Source organism: Orbicella faveolata, unplaced genomic scaffold (assembly GCF_042242905.1).
Source record: "Orbicella faveolata isolate gen_17 unplaced genomic scaffold, um_ofav_v1 contig_2, whole genome shotgun sequence".
NCBI classification, from domain to species: domain Eukaryota; kingdom Metazoa; phylum Cnidaria; class Anthozoa; order Scleractinia; family Merulinidae; genus Orbicella; species Orbicella faveolata.
Genome location: NW_028301547.1, coordinates 12093828 through 12106859, shown reverse-complemented (window position 1 = coordinate 12106859; position 13032 = coordinate 12093828). Strand labels below are relative to the sequence as shown.

Here is a 13032-nt window from a genome sequence, read left to right as displayed (position 1 = left end):
AAGCTTGCATGAAATATTTACTCTTCAATATTCTTTTTATCCAACTACACATTGTTTACAAAGATTCTTGATCAGTGTTTGTCTTAGCATCATACATGTAGTTTGTTGTTAACTCAGTAGCTCATAGGTTTGCCAGTGTTTCCGTAGTTTGATCTCATACATGTTCATGTATGTGCCCCATTTGTTATATCTTGAGACCTAGCACAAACTTTGCTAATTTGGCTATATTCGTGGACCTATCCATTTTGAAAACGCTTAGCATCTTTGTAAGTGAGATGAGGGTATAAGGCATGATTCTTTCTAAAGCCTTTTTCACAAAACACAGCATTCTGTAAATTATGTTGTTCACAAAGAGTGACCACCTGATTAGCAAGCTGTCGTCGCAATTCTCATCTCCAGTTTCCACGTTCTACACTAGGCCCACCTGGGACTATGACCCCCTATTTGGCAACCAAGACAAAACGACTTGCATTTTTAGACTTTGGCTTTCCCTTGGAAGCCTGAGTTAAGGACTCTTTTCCGTTTTGAAGATGTACTGTGCAAAATACAAGTTGTCTATAAATTAAGGACACCTGACCATGTTGAATGTGTACTGTGCGGAATATAAGTTGTCCATTTATTAACGATACCTGACCATGTTGAACATGTGTTGTGCAGAATATAAGTTGCTAATACATTAAGAACAACCAATCATGTTGAATGTGTATTGTGCAGAATATAAGTTGTCTATAAATTTAAGATACCTGACCATTTTGTCTGTGTACTCTCATTTTGAGTTCAAAAATATATTGTTTCCTTTGAAGTAGTGTCTACTTTTGTCAAAAATTGTTGAAGCTCATCAAAATTTGTTTCCGCGGCTTTTGGGCACTATATTTGAGTGTCCATGCATTAGCATGAAAACTGATTTTCTTTCTCTCATTGAAATGAAGTGGTTTTCAGTAAAAGCAAACTACATCAAGTATAATTTATTATCCATATAATAGCTATGAACAATAATGAAGGAAAAAAATTGGTAAAAAAGGAAAGGAATTAAATGGTTGTCACTGGCTAAAAATATGTGGTTATCGGACGTTTCGGCCACTACTGTTGCCTTCTTCAGCAAAAGATGGAAAATGCAAATGTTAAACGGCGTCCTGCTAGAATATGTAATAGATGTGTGATAAAACTAAATGAGCAGTAGTCTCTAGAGTATTCTTAATGAGCGTAAAAATTCTTAATGCCATTGTACACGTTCGGTAGCGCTATGTGTTCGTTTATAGTGTTCCTGTCTCGCACGGAATGCCAGGCTTCAAGAATTAGTCTTTGTTTCCATACTGATGATCTGTCGACAATTTCAACGTTCTCCAAATCTATTTGGTGACCGTTGAGCATATGGTGTTTGGCCAATAAAGAGTTTTTGTCCGATGTTGCTATAGCCTTTGCGTGTTCTTTCATACGTGTTTTTAACGCGCGTGATGACTGACCAACATAAACACAGTCACAGTCTTTACATTTGATCTTGTAAACAATGCCTCTGGAAGCCTCTTTCTCGATCTTGTCTTTAGGTTTTTTGAGTATGTTCGAGATGGTATGAATAGGTTTATGGGCGACCTTGATATTGAAACCTCGAAGAATGTTTGCGACTCTTTCGGAAAAACCTTTGGCGTAGGGGAAGATGACAAAACCACGATGGTCGGTATCATTCGTTTCTTGTTGTCTACTCAGTTGGCGGCCATTGTGAATGAAATTTGCAGGGTAGTTATTAGCGGCAAGAGCTTTCGTTACTCGTTTAGTTTCCCGTGAAACTTCCTCCTCCGTGGAAGGAATGTTCCTTGTGCGATCCATGAGAGTGCGCACGACCGAGTGTTTATGCTGAGGATGGTGGTGTGATTTGAAATCAAGGTAACGGTCGGTGTTAGTAGCTTTCCTGTAAACAGACACAGTGATCGAGCCATCTTCTTGTCTGGTTGTTTTTGTGTCGAGAAAGGCAATGGAACCTTCTGATTCTATCTCGATTGTAAATTTGATGTGAGGGTTGATGGAATTGAGATGTGAGTGGAATTCATCTACGTGCTCTCTTTTGACACATACGCGGCTGTCATCTACGTATCTAAACCACCATTTAGGAGGGTTAGGGGTCGACGAGAGAGCCTTTTCTTCGACATGTTCCATGACGAGATTGGCCAAGATGGCGCTGACTGGGGATCCCATCGGACAACCGAAAATTTGTTGATAATGGTTGCCTTGGAAAATGAAGAAATTGTTGTCGAGGACAAACTGTAGAAGTGTCATGATATTTTGGATAGACAAGTTGGTTCTTTCTGGTAGTGATTGGTCAAAGTCCAGTCTCTCTTTAACCACTTCGATTGCTAGGTGGGTTGGAATGCAAGTAAACAGTGACACGACGTCAAAAGATACTAGAATCTTGTCGGGATCTACTGACAAGGTGCGGATCTTTTCGACGAAAGATGCACTGTTTTTAACTGTGTATTATTCTGAAGTGGCGACAAGATGTTGGCGAGGTATTTGGATAGTTCATATGTGGGAGATCCAATGGCACTCCTAATTGGTCTGATAGGGACGTTCTCCTTATGGATTTTAGGAAGGCCATAAAAAGACGCTGGTGTGGAATCGGTGCTGTGAAGTTTGTAGTAGAGCTTCGGTTCCAGCTGTTTCTTGCTGCTGTCATGCGAGGCTGGCTGATCTTTAATTTGTAGGAGAAGATTGTTGAGGGATTTTTCAGTGCTCGATGTTGGGTTCCTTCTTTTGTCTGTTATCTTGTGGTAGGTTTTGTCATCGTTTAGAAGGTTGTTTATTTTGTTGGTGTAATTGTTGGTATTCATCATGACTACGGCTCGGCCCTGACAGATCATCAGTATGGAAACAAAGACTAATTCTTGAAGCTTGGCATTCCGTGCGAGACAGGAACGCTATAAACGAACACATAGCGCTACCGAACGTGTACAATGGCATTAAGAATTTTTACGCTCATTAAGAATACTCTAGAGACTATTGCTCATTTAGTTTTATCACACATCTATTACATATTCTAGCAGGACGCCATTTAACATTTGCATTTTCCATCTTTTGCTGAAGAAGGCAACAGTAGTGGCCGAAACGTCCGATAACCACATATTTTTAGCCAGTGACAACCATTTAATTCCTTTCCTTTTTTACCAATTTTTAACATGCCTGGCTACACACCGAACATTAATAATGAAGGAATTTCAGCTCCTCATAGTGCTTCTACTGTTGCATGCTTGGCTTCCCTGATTAGTGTTTGTTAGATTGTGTAGGACCATACATGTGGCTCATGAACAAATTTATTTTGTAAACATAGATTTAGTTTGAAACATACAACCAACCTTTGTTTTTAAAAAGTAGTTCAGACATTTGACTCCTGTTATGATAAAATAAATACATGCCTTCCTCGTAAATCAGTTCCTGAAATTATAATTCTGTGACAAAAACTACCAGTCTGGTTTATCCAAAGACTGTCTGAACAACATGCACTTCAGAGATGCAAATCGTATTCTGATGATTTACTACGTTCTAGTACTTGGGATGCAAAAGAAAAGAGAGCAGTAAGGGCAGTAATTACATGTACTAATACACTAAAACATATTCTCATGGATATCATGAATGGTTCATGTATTGTCAACTTCAGCAGTCACAACTTGTGCCGATAGTTATTAAATAAAGGGATACTGTGTATATTGAGTGCAAGGGTTCTGTGCGACCCACGTAGTGTGTGATGTATAGCTTTAGATGCAAGTGGTTGTTTTATACTAACTGTTCATTTTTTAAAACCCTTTTTCGTTTTGTAGTAAAACACTGGTTGTACTCCTTGTTGGGCACCTTTGCCGAAGTATTTCCAGAATTTATGCTCAGTCACTCAGACCGGCTTGTTTCTATTTATATCAGTGTTCTTAAGTCACAGGTACATGTACTGTTGAAACTGTGTCAAACATAATTATGCAGTGTTAGTGCCTTTTAGTACAGAATGCACTATTGGGGTGGTTCAACAGGCTGTGGTCTACTAACTTGTCTGCCACTATGGTATAACCTTTAGTAATTGAATAATTAATTAATATTAATTGATTATTTTTGCGGACAACGTGGTGTGCAGGAGACAATAACTGTGTGCTCTATATTTACATAAAACATGGAATATCTAGTGGACATTTCTTCTTGTTGGATGTCGCTTTTGTTTAGGACAGCCCTGTGTGCTTTCTCTCAGTCTGTAATCTTTCTAGAATAAAGTGCTCTGCTTTTAATGCATTGGCAGAAGATTATTCCATGTTACCGTCCACTATGTAGAAAGTCTACTACGAGTAAAAATAGAATTACATAGGAAGGATGAATTTTACCTTGTGGTAGAATGGGATGAACTTGTTTTAATCTGTTGGTATTGGCAGATGACAAGCAAGGCCAAGAAACCAGATATGCCTATTATTGCTGGATGCTTGAGAGGTTTGACTTCCTACCTGACAAACTTCACACAATCTGTTGAAGAAGGTTGGCTTAACCAATAACTTTAAAATTTACTTTGCAGTATTCAGCAATGTTGAAGTAAAAAAATTTTGTGCAGTGGAGTTGTTGCTTGAGCTCACAATCCTCAGCTATCAGGTCTGAGAGAGAGGCAATTAGAGGAAGGGCTGGAGATATTTTGTTGGATTTTTGTTTGAAGAATATTTCCTATTGTAAGAAAGTATTTATGTACTTGTACTTTCCAATAAGACATGAAGTGAATTGTTTTTGTAAAAAGACAATATACAAAAAACTAGTTGATGAGAATTAAACGAGATGTGACTTTAAGAGTTACTCAGAGGGGTCTTTAAATTATTTTACAGATGCAGTACACATCTCGCATTAAGTACAGTGGAACCCTACCTTGGGGCCACCCCATTGATACAGCCACCAGTTGTTATTATGGCCACTTTATTCTGGCCTGAACAAATGAACAGTCAGTCATTTTCTTGTATAGAAAATCCCATTAAATACGGCTACCCTGTTAATATGGCCAGATTTCTGTGGCCTGTTGGGGACCAGATTAATGGGGTTCCACTGTAAACCCCCAAGATATTGATTCTGATGTTTTTAGCCATATATTAGTGTCTAATTAAAGTCTCTTTTGTGTCTTTTGGAAGGCTCTAGGTATGCCAAAGACATCTACAGCTACACAATAATGGCTATCAATCCACAAGTTAGTATATGTTGTTCGCTGCACTAACTTGCAATCAGTTGATAAAGCTAACAATTTTTTTACTGAGCTCAGTGATTGTTTAATTTTTTTTCCTGGAAATCAAGTCATGTCTAAATCAATCTTGTATCTTGAGGTTTGTGCCAAAGTTGAGGAATCAAAGTGGCTAGGAGCCTCTCAACTTGGAAAATGGATCATCTGTAAACAGTGGCAAATTTGATGCCCATGAACTGAGTTTTTAATCTGTGGTTTATATGTCATTTATAAATTGGGGGTGAAAAATGAAGTTAAAGGCCACTGGCATTGTGAAGAAATAGTGCAAAATGCAATGGTAAGAGAATTCATCAGGAGATGTGACACCGTTGGAAACATTCATGAAGTTATCGTTGATCCTTGTGGGAGACGATACCACAAAGAAAGTACTGCTTCTTATCTGATCACCAAATTTATCAAGTAATAAAATCCCTGTATTGCGGGTTCTCATGTTCTTTCTTTTTTTTTTCATTCTTTGTTTTATACTTGCCAATATCAGTGATTTTCCTCCCGTTGCATTTACTTTCTGGCAGCTTCTTTGTCTGCGGCTTAGCCCGTCTTTTGCTCCATGATGTTAAGGTGGGGGTCGACCTGAACTTCCGTAAAAAATTCACATTTTTTAGTTTTTACCAGAATTTGAATATTTTATTCAGAAGTTTTATTTTGAGAATTTCTGTTACTGTAAGTTCAAGGTTTCTTTCTCAAAATGAGTTATTTTTGCCTTTGAGAAAAGATATTTTGAGAAGGATTTATCCAATTCAGCTGAAATTTTCAGGATTTGTTGTTCTAAGTAACTTTTTGTTTTAGCCCATTGACTCCCGTGCCACCCATAATCAGCCGTGACGAGCCTTGGCCTTTGTTCCACTTCTGACGTCATCACCTTTGACCAAAATTGGCATCATCTATGTTCAACTTCTGCAGGAGGAAAAGATCTTTCCAATGATACCCAGGTCAGAGTGATTGGCTCAATGAAGCCTTAAATATGCACGAAAATGCTCAAAAAGTTGAGTGAAAAACTCAGAGTGAAATTTCATGTGACTACATGTGGCTACTCCATGGAAAAAATTGCCTATCTCGATGATGCTTTCTAAGAATTTTTTGAACTGGAAGCAAACCCAGTAGAAGGTCAATCACTGCAGCAAAAAGAAAAGAAAAGGAGAAAAAGGAAAGGGAAAAAAAAATAAAAAAATCGAAAAGCCTAAAGATATAGGTCACGTTATGCTGGTGGAAAGAAAGGCATGCTGTCATGTTACAAATGCCTTTTTGAGTAGATTGGAGCTAATTTGACCCGTATCCAGCCTGAAAATCTCCAAAATGTCCAAATGTGTTTTTGGCAAAAAACAGCGGGAGTCAATGGGTTAAGCATAAAACCTTTCCATCCAGTGCATTTTGACAAAGTTACATGTATGCATTGAAATATATGCTGGATTTTCTGTATCAGATTTGACTGGTCACCATTTCATGTGCTTTTCACTTTTAAAAAATCTAATATATGTTTAAAACATTAAACTATTTTTCTTCTTTTAAAAAATGTAAAAATTATTCATTTTGATCAGTTCTTTAGGAGTTATCTTTTCTCCAAGCTCTGGCATTCCCCAGCAGGTGGCAGATTTACAATACAGTTCTAGGGTGCAAAAATATTTTTTTTCATAATACGTTGTCATGGTTTGGAATTTAATCGTAGCCATGAAAAAAGTTTGAAAAAATGGTGTGTTTTCATGTGTACCCAGCCCTAGGGAGAGTTTGGCTGCCCCATTGATACGGTCGTGTATGTATATATCTTTGATCAGATCTAAAACTGATCTTCAGTTGGGCGTTTACAATTGTAGGTTCTGCGGTCTCAATTCCAGGTGCAGGCTTCAAATTTTTTTGTTTCGTTCTTATCTTTTGAGAGAAACTAGGTCCGGTGTGGCACCACTATGCTACAAGGACAGGACCGCGGCTCGTCCAATCAACAAAGCTAAGCCCTATTCGGCGGGGTTCCTTTATTGCTGGGTGACCAAATATGAATACCCCTTGCTGTAATGATTTCTTCAATTATTTTTTTCCCCTTTTCTCCTTCTGACTTTCCAAGGCGATATCAGTGACTGCAGAACTTGCATCCATGTGCACTGTCTTTTCTGCTATTCATTAACTATTTCTTCGTATCAGCTCATTAATATTGTGATTTTCAATATCTTCTTTTTCGGCTGTTCAGTACAGTCAAACTTACATTACATGAATATTTAACGCGACAACAGTGGGAAATGTGCTATTTATATAATTAACTTCTATACATAGAAACGCTAGTGTGAAAATCTATCCACTGTAGATTATTTCTGTGGTAAGATATTGAGTACTTGTGTCAAATGCGAAGAACAAATGAGAAACATTGCTTAATATGAAAATTAAAACTGATCACTCCATGGGAAAATTGTTGCACCTTCAGATCGAATATAACTTGAACTTCGCTACAACTGCAGAAGTCTTATACACTGGTTAGTGGATTCAATCACAAAAAGTCTAGCAGGAATCGAAGGAAGGAGTGAATCTCGCACCTATTTTTAACTTGGATTTTTCAAGTAAAAAATAAAATTTTTGCAAAACAAACATAAAGTTGTCAAAGCCAACCATGTTTTCATGTAGATCAATGGATTGGAATAAAGATTTGGTACATGTTGCTATAGTAATACCTTAATAAATATAACAACTGACTTAAAATATTTATTTGCTTTCAGGACAGTCTGAGTCGTTATGATGTACCAAAGGGTAGGTGTAAGGCAATTATTTATAAATAAGCCTTGGGTCAAAGATCTTTTTTTGGACCGTCCCGGAACATCCCAGAACATCCCGGAACATCGAATAATTATCATAATTACGCGAAAAATATGTAAAATTAAATTTTAAAAAATCAAATCAAACAAAAATAAACTGGTATCAGCTCGGAAAATAGAAACAAAACAAAAACATAAGAAAAGGAAAAAAGAAAGAAAAATGAAAGTGACTGCAATGAGTGAAGGCTAGCAACTAAGAAGAGTAATCAATTCCTTCTAGTCGTTCACTGCCAGTTTAATTACGTGACTGTCCTTTATTCCCAGATTTCATTCTTCACAGAAAGGTGGTGGCGTTTGAGCTCCTTAATCAGACCTAAAAGTATGGGTACACGAGTGATTTCTTTATTCAGTTCATTACGTCAATACAAAGATATGCGTATACACGATTTCTCATGAAAAATAGTTTCTCCATGAGAGAAATAGAAACTCTTCTGCATCGAGTTTCTTGTCTAAACTAGTTCGGACTGCTCGACCTCTGATGACAGTGTAAACAAATACAAACACAAAATTTAAAAACATTCGGCGACGCGCGTACTGTCTTGCGGGGTCGCTGGTCAAAACTTTATTGTCTCTAGAAATATTTGTTACAAGTGTTGTCAATCTGAAATTGAATTCTAATTGTCGCCAACAGTTCAAATGCATCTCCTGGAAAGTGTTTGTCCAATACAAGTTAATACTTAATTAATTAAAAATACTTTTACCGCAGGCTAAAATCTATTCATTGCTAGTTTGACTTCAGGTGCAGATCGTTATCTGACATTCGATCAAACTTAGTTTTCTATCGAGCCATTCGAACACCACCAAAGTAAACCAGACATGCGAAAACCGCGCATGAACGCGCTGCTCTATAAATCTTTGATTACCACTAGTTTATTAATGATAACTTGCTTGTTAATTGGGCTTCAGGAAAGGCCGAGTCTGCACTTAGTGGGTCATAGTGCCAGGCATTCCTAGGGGAGCGGAGCAAAAACTGGGGATGATAAATAGCAAAATGAAGATGGAATAGGAACAAAACTATGAATACTGACTTAACAAGCAACTGTATGATGCACAGACAAACACCTGAGATGTTGAAGAAATCAGGGATCAAAAAAGGAGACAATGAATTACCTGGCATTCATCGTCAGAATCGTCCATGTTTGTGTTGAAAAACAGAGTGCTGAAAAGCGACGTGACACAATTGGCGGGAAAGAAGAGGAGCCTACACTCATTGTGGTCAGTTGAATGGATACCCAACGGTCCCTACCCCTCTGTTACCGACTCCCCTATCCCCAATAATTTCTTCTCATATTTCAAGCTGATACCAGTTTATTTTTGTTTATTTTAGTTCTAAAAATTTAATTTTACATTTTTTTGCATAATTATGATAATTATTCGATGTTCCGGGATGTTCTGGAATGTTTCATGTTGCGGGTTTTATCGATGGCCCTTTTTTTGGTGATCATTTGAAAGACAAAATATACCCAGTCTTGCTTGAGTGATTATATTTTATAGTTACAATTATTTTTACATGATATTTATGTTAGGACAAGGATATGTGCAAGGTACAGATGTATAATTTATGTTTAAAAAGACTTTAAAACTGGTAACCCTCAAAATTTATTAATTGTGTGACTTGGAGTTAAACATACCTCGGCCAAAGATTGAAAGTTATATAGGAGATGATGTGAGAAGCAACACACCCAAAAAGCAAAGAGGGAACAAAAATAGTTCACCTCAATATAGGAAATTTTGAGGGGAAAGGAAATAAAATTAAAATAATAACCAAAGAGGTGCTGCCAAATGATGATGATGATTACATTGGCCAATTTCAAACTGAAAGGCCAAAGGTGGCCCGAATAGCCATTAACATTGGGGAGGTCTTGTCTATAATGATTTTCTTTGGTGCAGTTTTGTCCTAATTCAGTTTGAAAAATTTGTTTGTTTGTTTGTCTCCTTGTTTGCTTCCTTCTTGATATTAATATTATTAGAGTTTATGAACTGGTACTGTTATGAGTTAATTTTCTTTTCTTTAAGTTGCAGTAAATAATGTAATGGATATAAGACGTGTGAACTGTAAAATATTGTATTGTAACTAGTTTTTGTGTGTGGCATTAAAAAAACAAAAGAAAAAACAGAAAAAAAATTATACAAACTGGTTGATCAGATGTCAGTTTCATAATTTGGTCAAAGTATGGTCGAGTTAATGACATCATCATTAATTTTGGCTAATTTGCAAATTTTAATCTTTCAAATGGAACGAAAATGTTTGCTTAATTTCATCACCTTGGTGTTCTGGGAACATGTGTCTGTGGGAAAGTAAGAACAAAGGGTACTTGTAGGTGTTTGGCTTGGTCATAATTTTAGTGCTATTTTCACCTAAAATGTGGCAAAATAATTATAAGCTTATTACTCTTGTACTTTTACACAATGCCTGTTGAAAGCCCCTGTACCTTGGGATCAGGTTTTTGGCCAGGATTTGAAAAGTGGGAGTCCAAAATGTGCCAAAAAGTCTGCTCAAATGAAAAATTTAAGGCAACATAGTTATTAAAAATTACACAATTGTCTTGTTTAAGTGGCTGTCCATGGGACACTTGGACACCCATCTGGCTAGAAGCCTGCTTGGGATGGTCAGTGTTCAGTTACATCCCTTGAGTAAGGTCTGGTTGTTTCCTGTGACCACATAATGTAGAAATCTTTTTCTTTATTTAGCTGGCTTGTACCTGTTTGCAAAACATGCAGCTCAGTTCAAGGATTATATTGCTAAAGATCATGAGGTCAGTAAGAAAACAAACAAAATTTTTAAGTCAAGGTTTTTGCTCTTAGTAGTGAAAAACCTTCTTTATTAGTGTATTTTTTTTAAAGTGCTAGAGGATTGAAGCTTTGGTGGCTTTGTTGTTGTTTACTTGCTTTGCTGTAGATATAACTAACCAGTATTGTTTTTTTGGGTGTCATGTGCCTTCATAAGGTGGTTGACAACAATTTACAATTCTTTCCATCATTTACACCTTCAATTGATGGATCCATACTTGTTACTCTTTAATTATCATATGATCCTACGTTAATGGCATCACACAAATGCCGAGTCAGTTGTAAACAAGTTGTGGTCTTTCTTTTTATATAGCAGGTTTAAAAACACCCTGAAGCCTTAGCTGTAAGGCTTGAAAACAAGCTCAGTGACCCCCATTTTTTATCATTGAATTGTGATAAGCATGATAAGATGCAACTGTGTGCAGAGTTTAATTTTCAGAAATTTAAGGTGGCTCTAAACGAGAGTTTTTGTAAACTTTGCAGAAGGTTCCAGGTACTCCAGGCCTAGGTTACAACAAAAACTGTATTATATGTGTATATGCCTATGCCACTTACTTGTATCTGGAGCCATGACTGGATGGCTGGATTTCTGGCTATTTTTTAAAACCAGAAAATGTAAACTTATTGAATTAGAGTTCCCCGGAGTCTTGTCCCATGAAGCAAAGGATTAAATGCTCTGGTGTTGAGAGTGATATTTTAGATTTTAATTTTTTTTGGTCCAGGTGATATATGAAGCATTTTATCGTTGGTGTAAGCATCAAAACAAGGAATTAAGCTATGCTGGATATGTAGCCATGGAGGCATTTCTGAAGCAGGTACCTATATTTGCAGGGATTATGTTTTGCTTATTTGTACTTGGTTGCTGTGTTTTTCTTGACCAGCTGTTGTTTATTGATCAGTAAGTTGTTATTTTTAATTGCAAAATTGTTCAACAGACTTCCTATCGAAAAGAAGATCAATAAGTTAACTGAAAATGATGCATGTTTGTTCCCTCGTGCAGACATTCTAACAGGAAGTAAATTTGAGTATGTGTAACACTTGTATAGGGCTAGTATTTCTTGCAGTGAATTAATGAATTCTGCCTATAGTGTCAATGTCGCATTTGATGCTTTCATTACACTCTAACCATGCAGCAAAGGGAGTAAATACCATATTTATTTGAATAATAGCTGCTCCTTGATTAATCACCCTCCCCCAAAGAACTGCCCCCTTTAATTTGGTGGGATTATTTTAAATAAGTCCCTTCCTTTATTAATTGGTCCCACCCCATAACTCCCCTGTTGCTTTGGTCTAAGAAAAATTACGAGGAGCCCAACGGTTCCTAGCCATGAAATCCTGTATGCCCAGCACTTAGGCTTATATGAACAAAGTAAGTTTTTCCAGTCACTCCAAGGTGAAAGGTAGTCTCCTGTGGCACCCTGGCACTTCTAGAGCACAGCCCTATCCCCTTGAATAATTACCCTTGCCATTGTCCTTTCATTATGAGCCTTCCCTCCCTATTATCTCTACTTCCTCCTACCTTAAATATCCATTTGGGTAGGATACAAGATTTCATTTAATCATTAAATTCAACAGATAGTTTACAAAAGCACAGGTTTTTTGATCGTGAAATATTCATGGTATGGTACCTTTTCCTTTTGGGTTTCTGTTTATGGTAATAAACAACATATACACTGTAGTCCATTGAACAACTAATGACACGAAATGAAGCTACTTGTGGATCCACTTTAAGTCAGGCATCCTGCTTCAGTCTAGGTGGCTTTTCTGACACATGAATTATCCATTTTTTTAGATGTCAGAATACTTTGTTTCGAGGTGTGGGGACAAATCAGATGTGGCAATGTTCAAGGTAAGATATTGTTTGTGCTGCATCGAAAGAAAAATGATGTTATAAAAAGTTCTAAAAATAGGACATTGGTTTATTTGCCACAGGCTGCATAGCAGGCATTAAACAGGGAAATAGGGGGACTGGGAGAAAGAAAGAAGGCTTGCTAGAAGAACCCCCTTTTGTTCATTTCTGCGTTTGCAGGCAAACGCAAAATTCCCATTTGCTAATACTCACTGAGTAACTTATTAATTGTCAGTTGCACAACCTCATCAGAAACAACCAACAATAGTCCCTGATGACGATGTATTAGCAAGTGCTTTGAGAGATTAAATCTCACTAGTGTGAGCAAATTTAAGAAAGACGCAAGCAAGAATTGGTTGTGATAG

General features: G+C 37.1%; 1 protein-coding gene and 1 pseudogene across 2 annotated transcripts in view; one reads left to right on the top strand and one right to left on the bottom strand.

Moving 5' to 3' along the window:
• The window catches only part of LOC110046028 (DNA-dependent protein kinase catalytic subunit-like), a 290155-nt gene that overhangs the window by 38184 nt on the left and 238939 nt on the right, over positions 1-13032 (top strand). Inside the window, exons 7-13 of one of the 2 annotated variants that reach the window (XM_089289604.1) lie at positions 3807-3919; positions 4398-4497; positions 5130-5185; positions 7933-7963; positions 10720-10784; positions 11541-11633; positions 12611-12667. In XM_089289604.1, the coding sequence (XP_089145730.1) occupies positions 3807-3919; positions 4398-4497; positions 5130-5185; positions 7933-7963; positions 10720-10784; positions 11541-11633; positions 12611-12667 (515 nt within the window). Of the gene's footprint in view, positions 1-3806; positions 3920-4397; positions 4498-5129; positions 5186-7932; positions 7964-8975; positions 9244-10719; positions 10785-11540; positions 11634-12610; positions 12668-13032 lie in introns of those variants that run through there. The other variant, XM_089289605.1, reaches the window with a different exon arrangement.
• On the bottom strand, positions 1038-2295 carry LOC149111987 (uncharacterized; annotated as a pseudogene).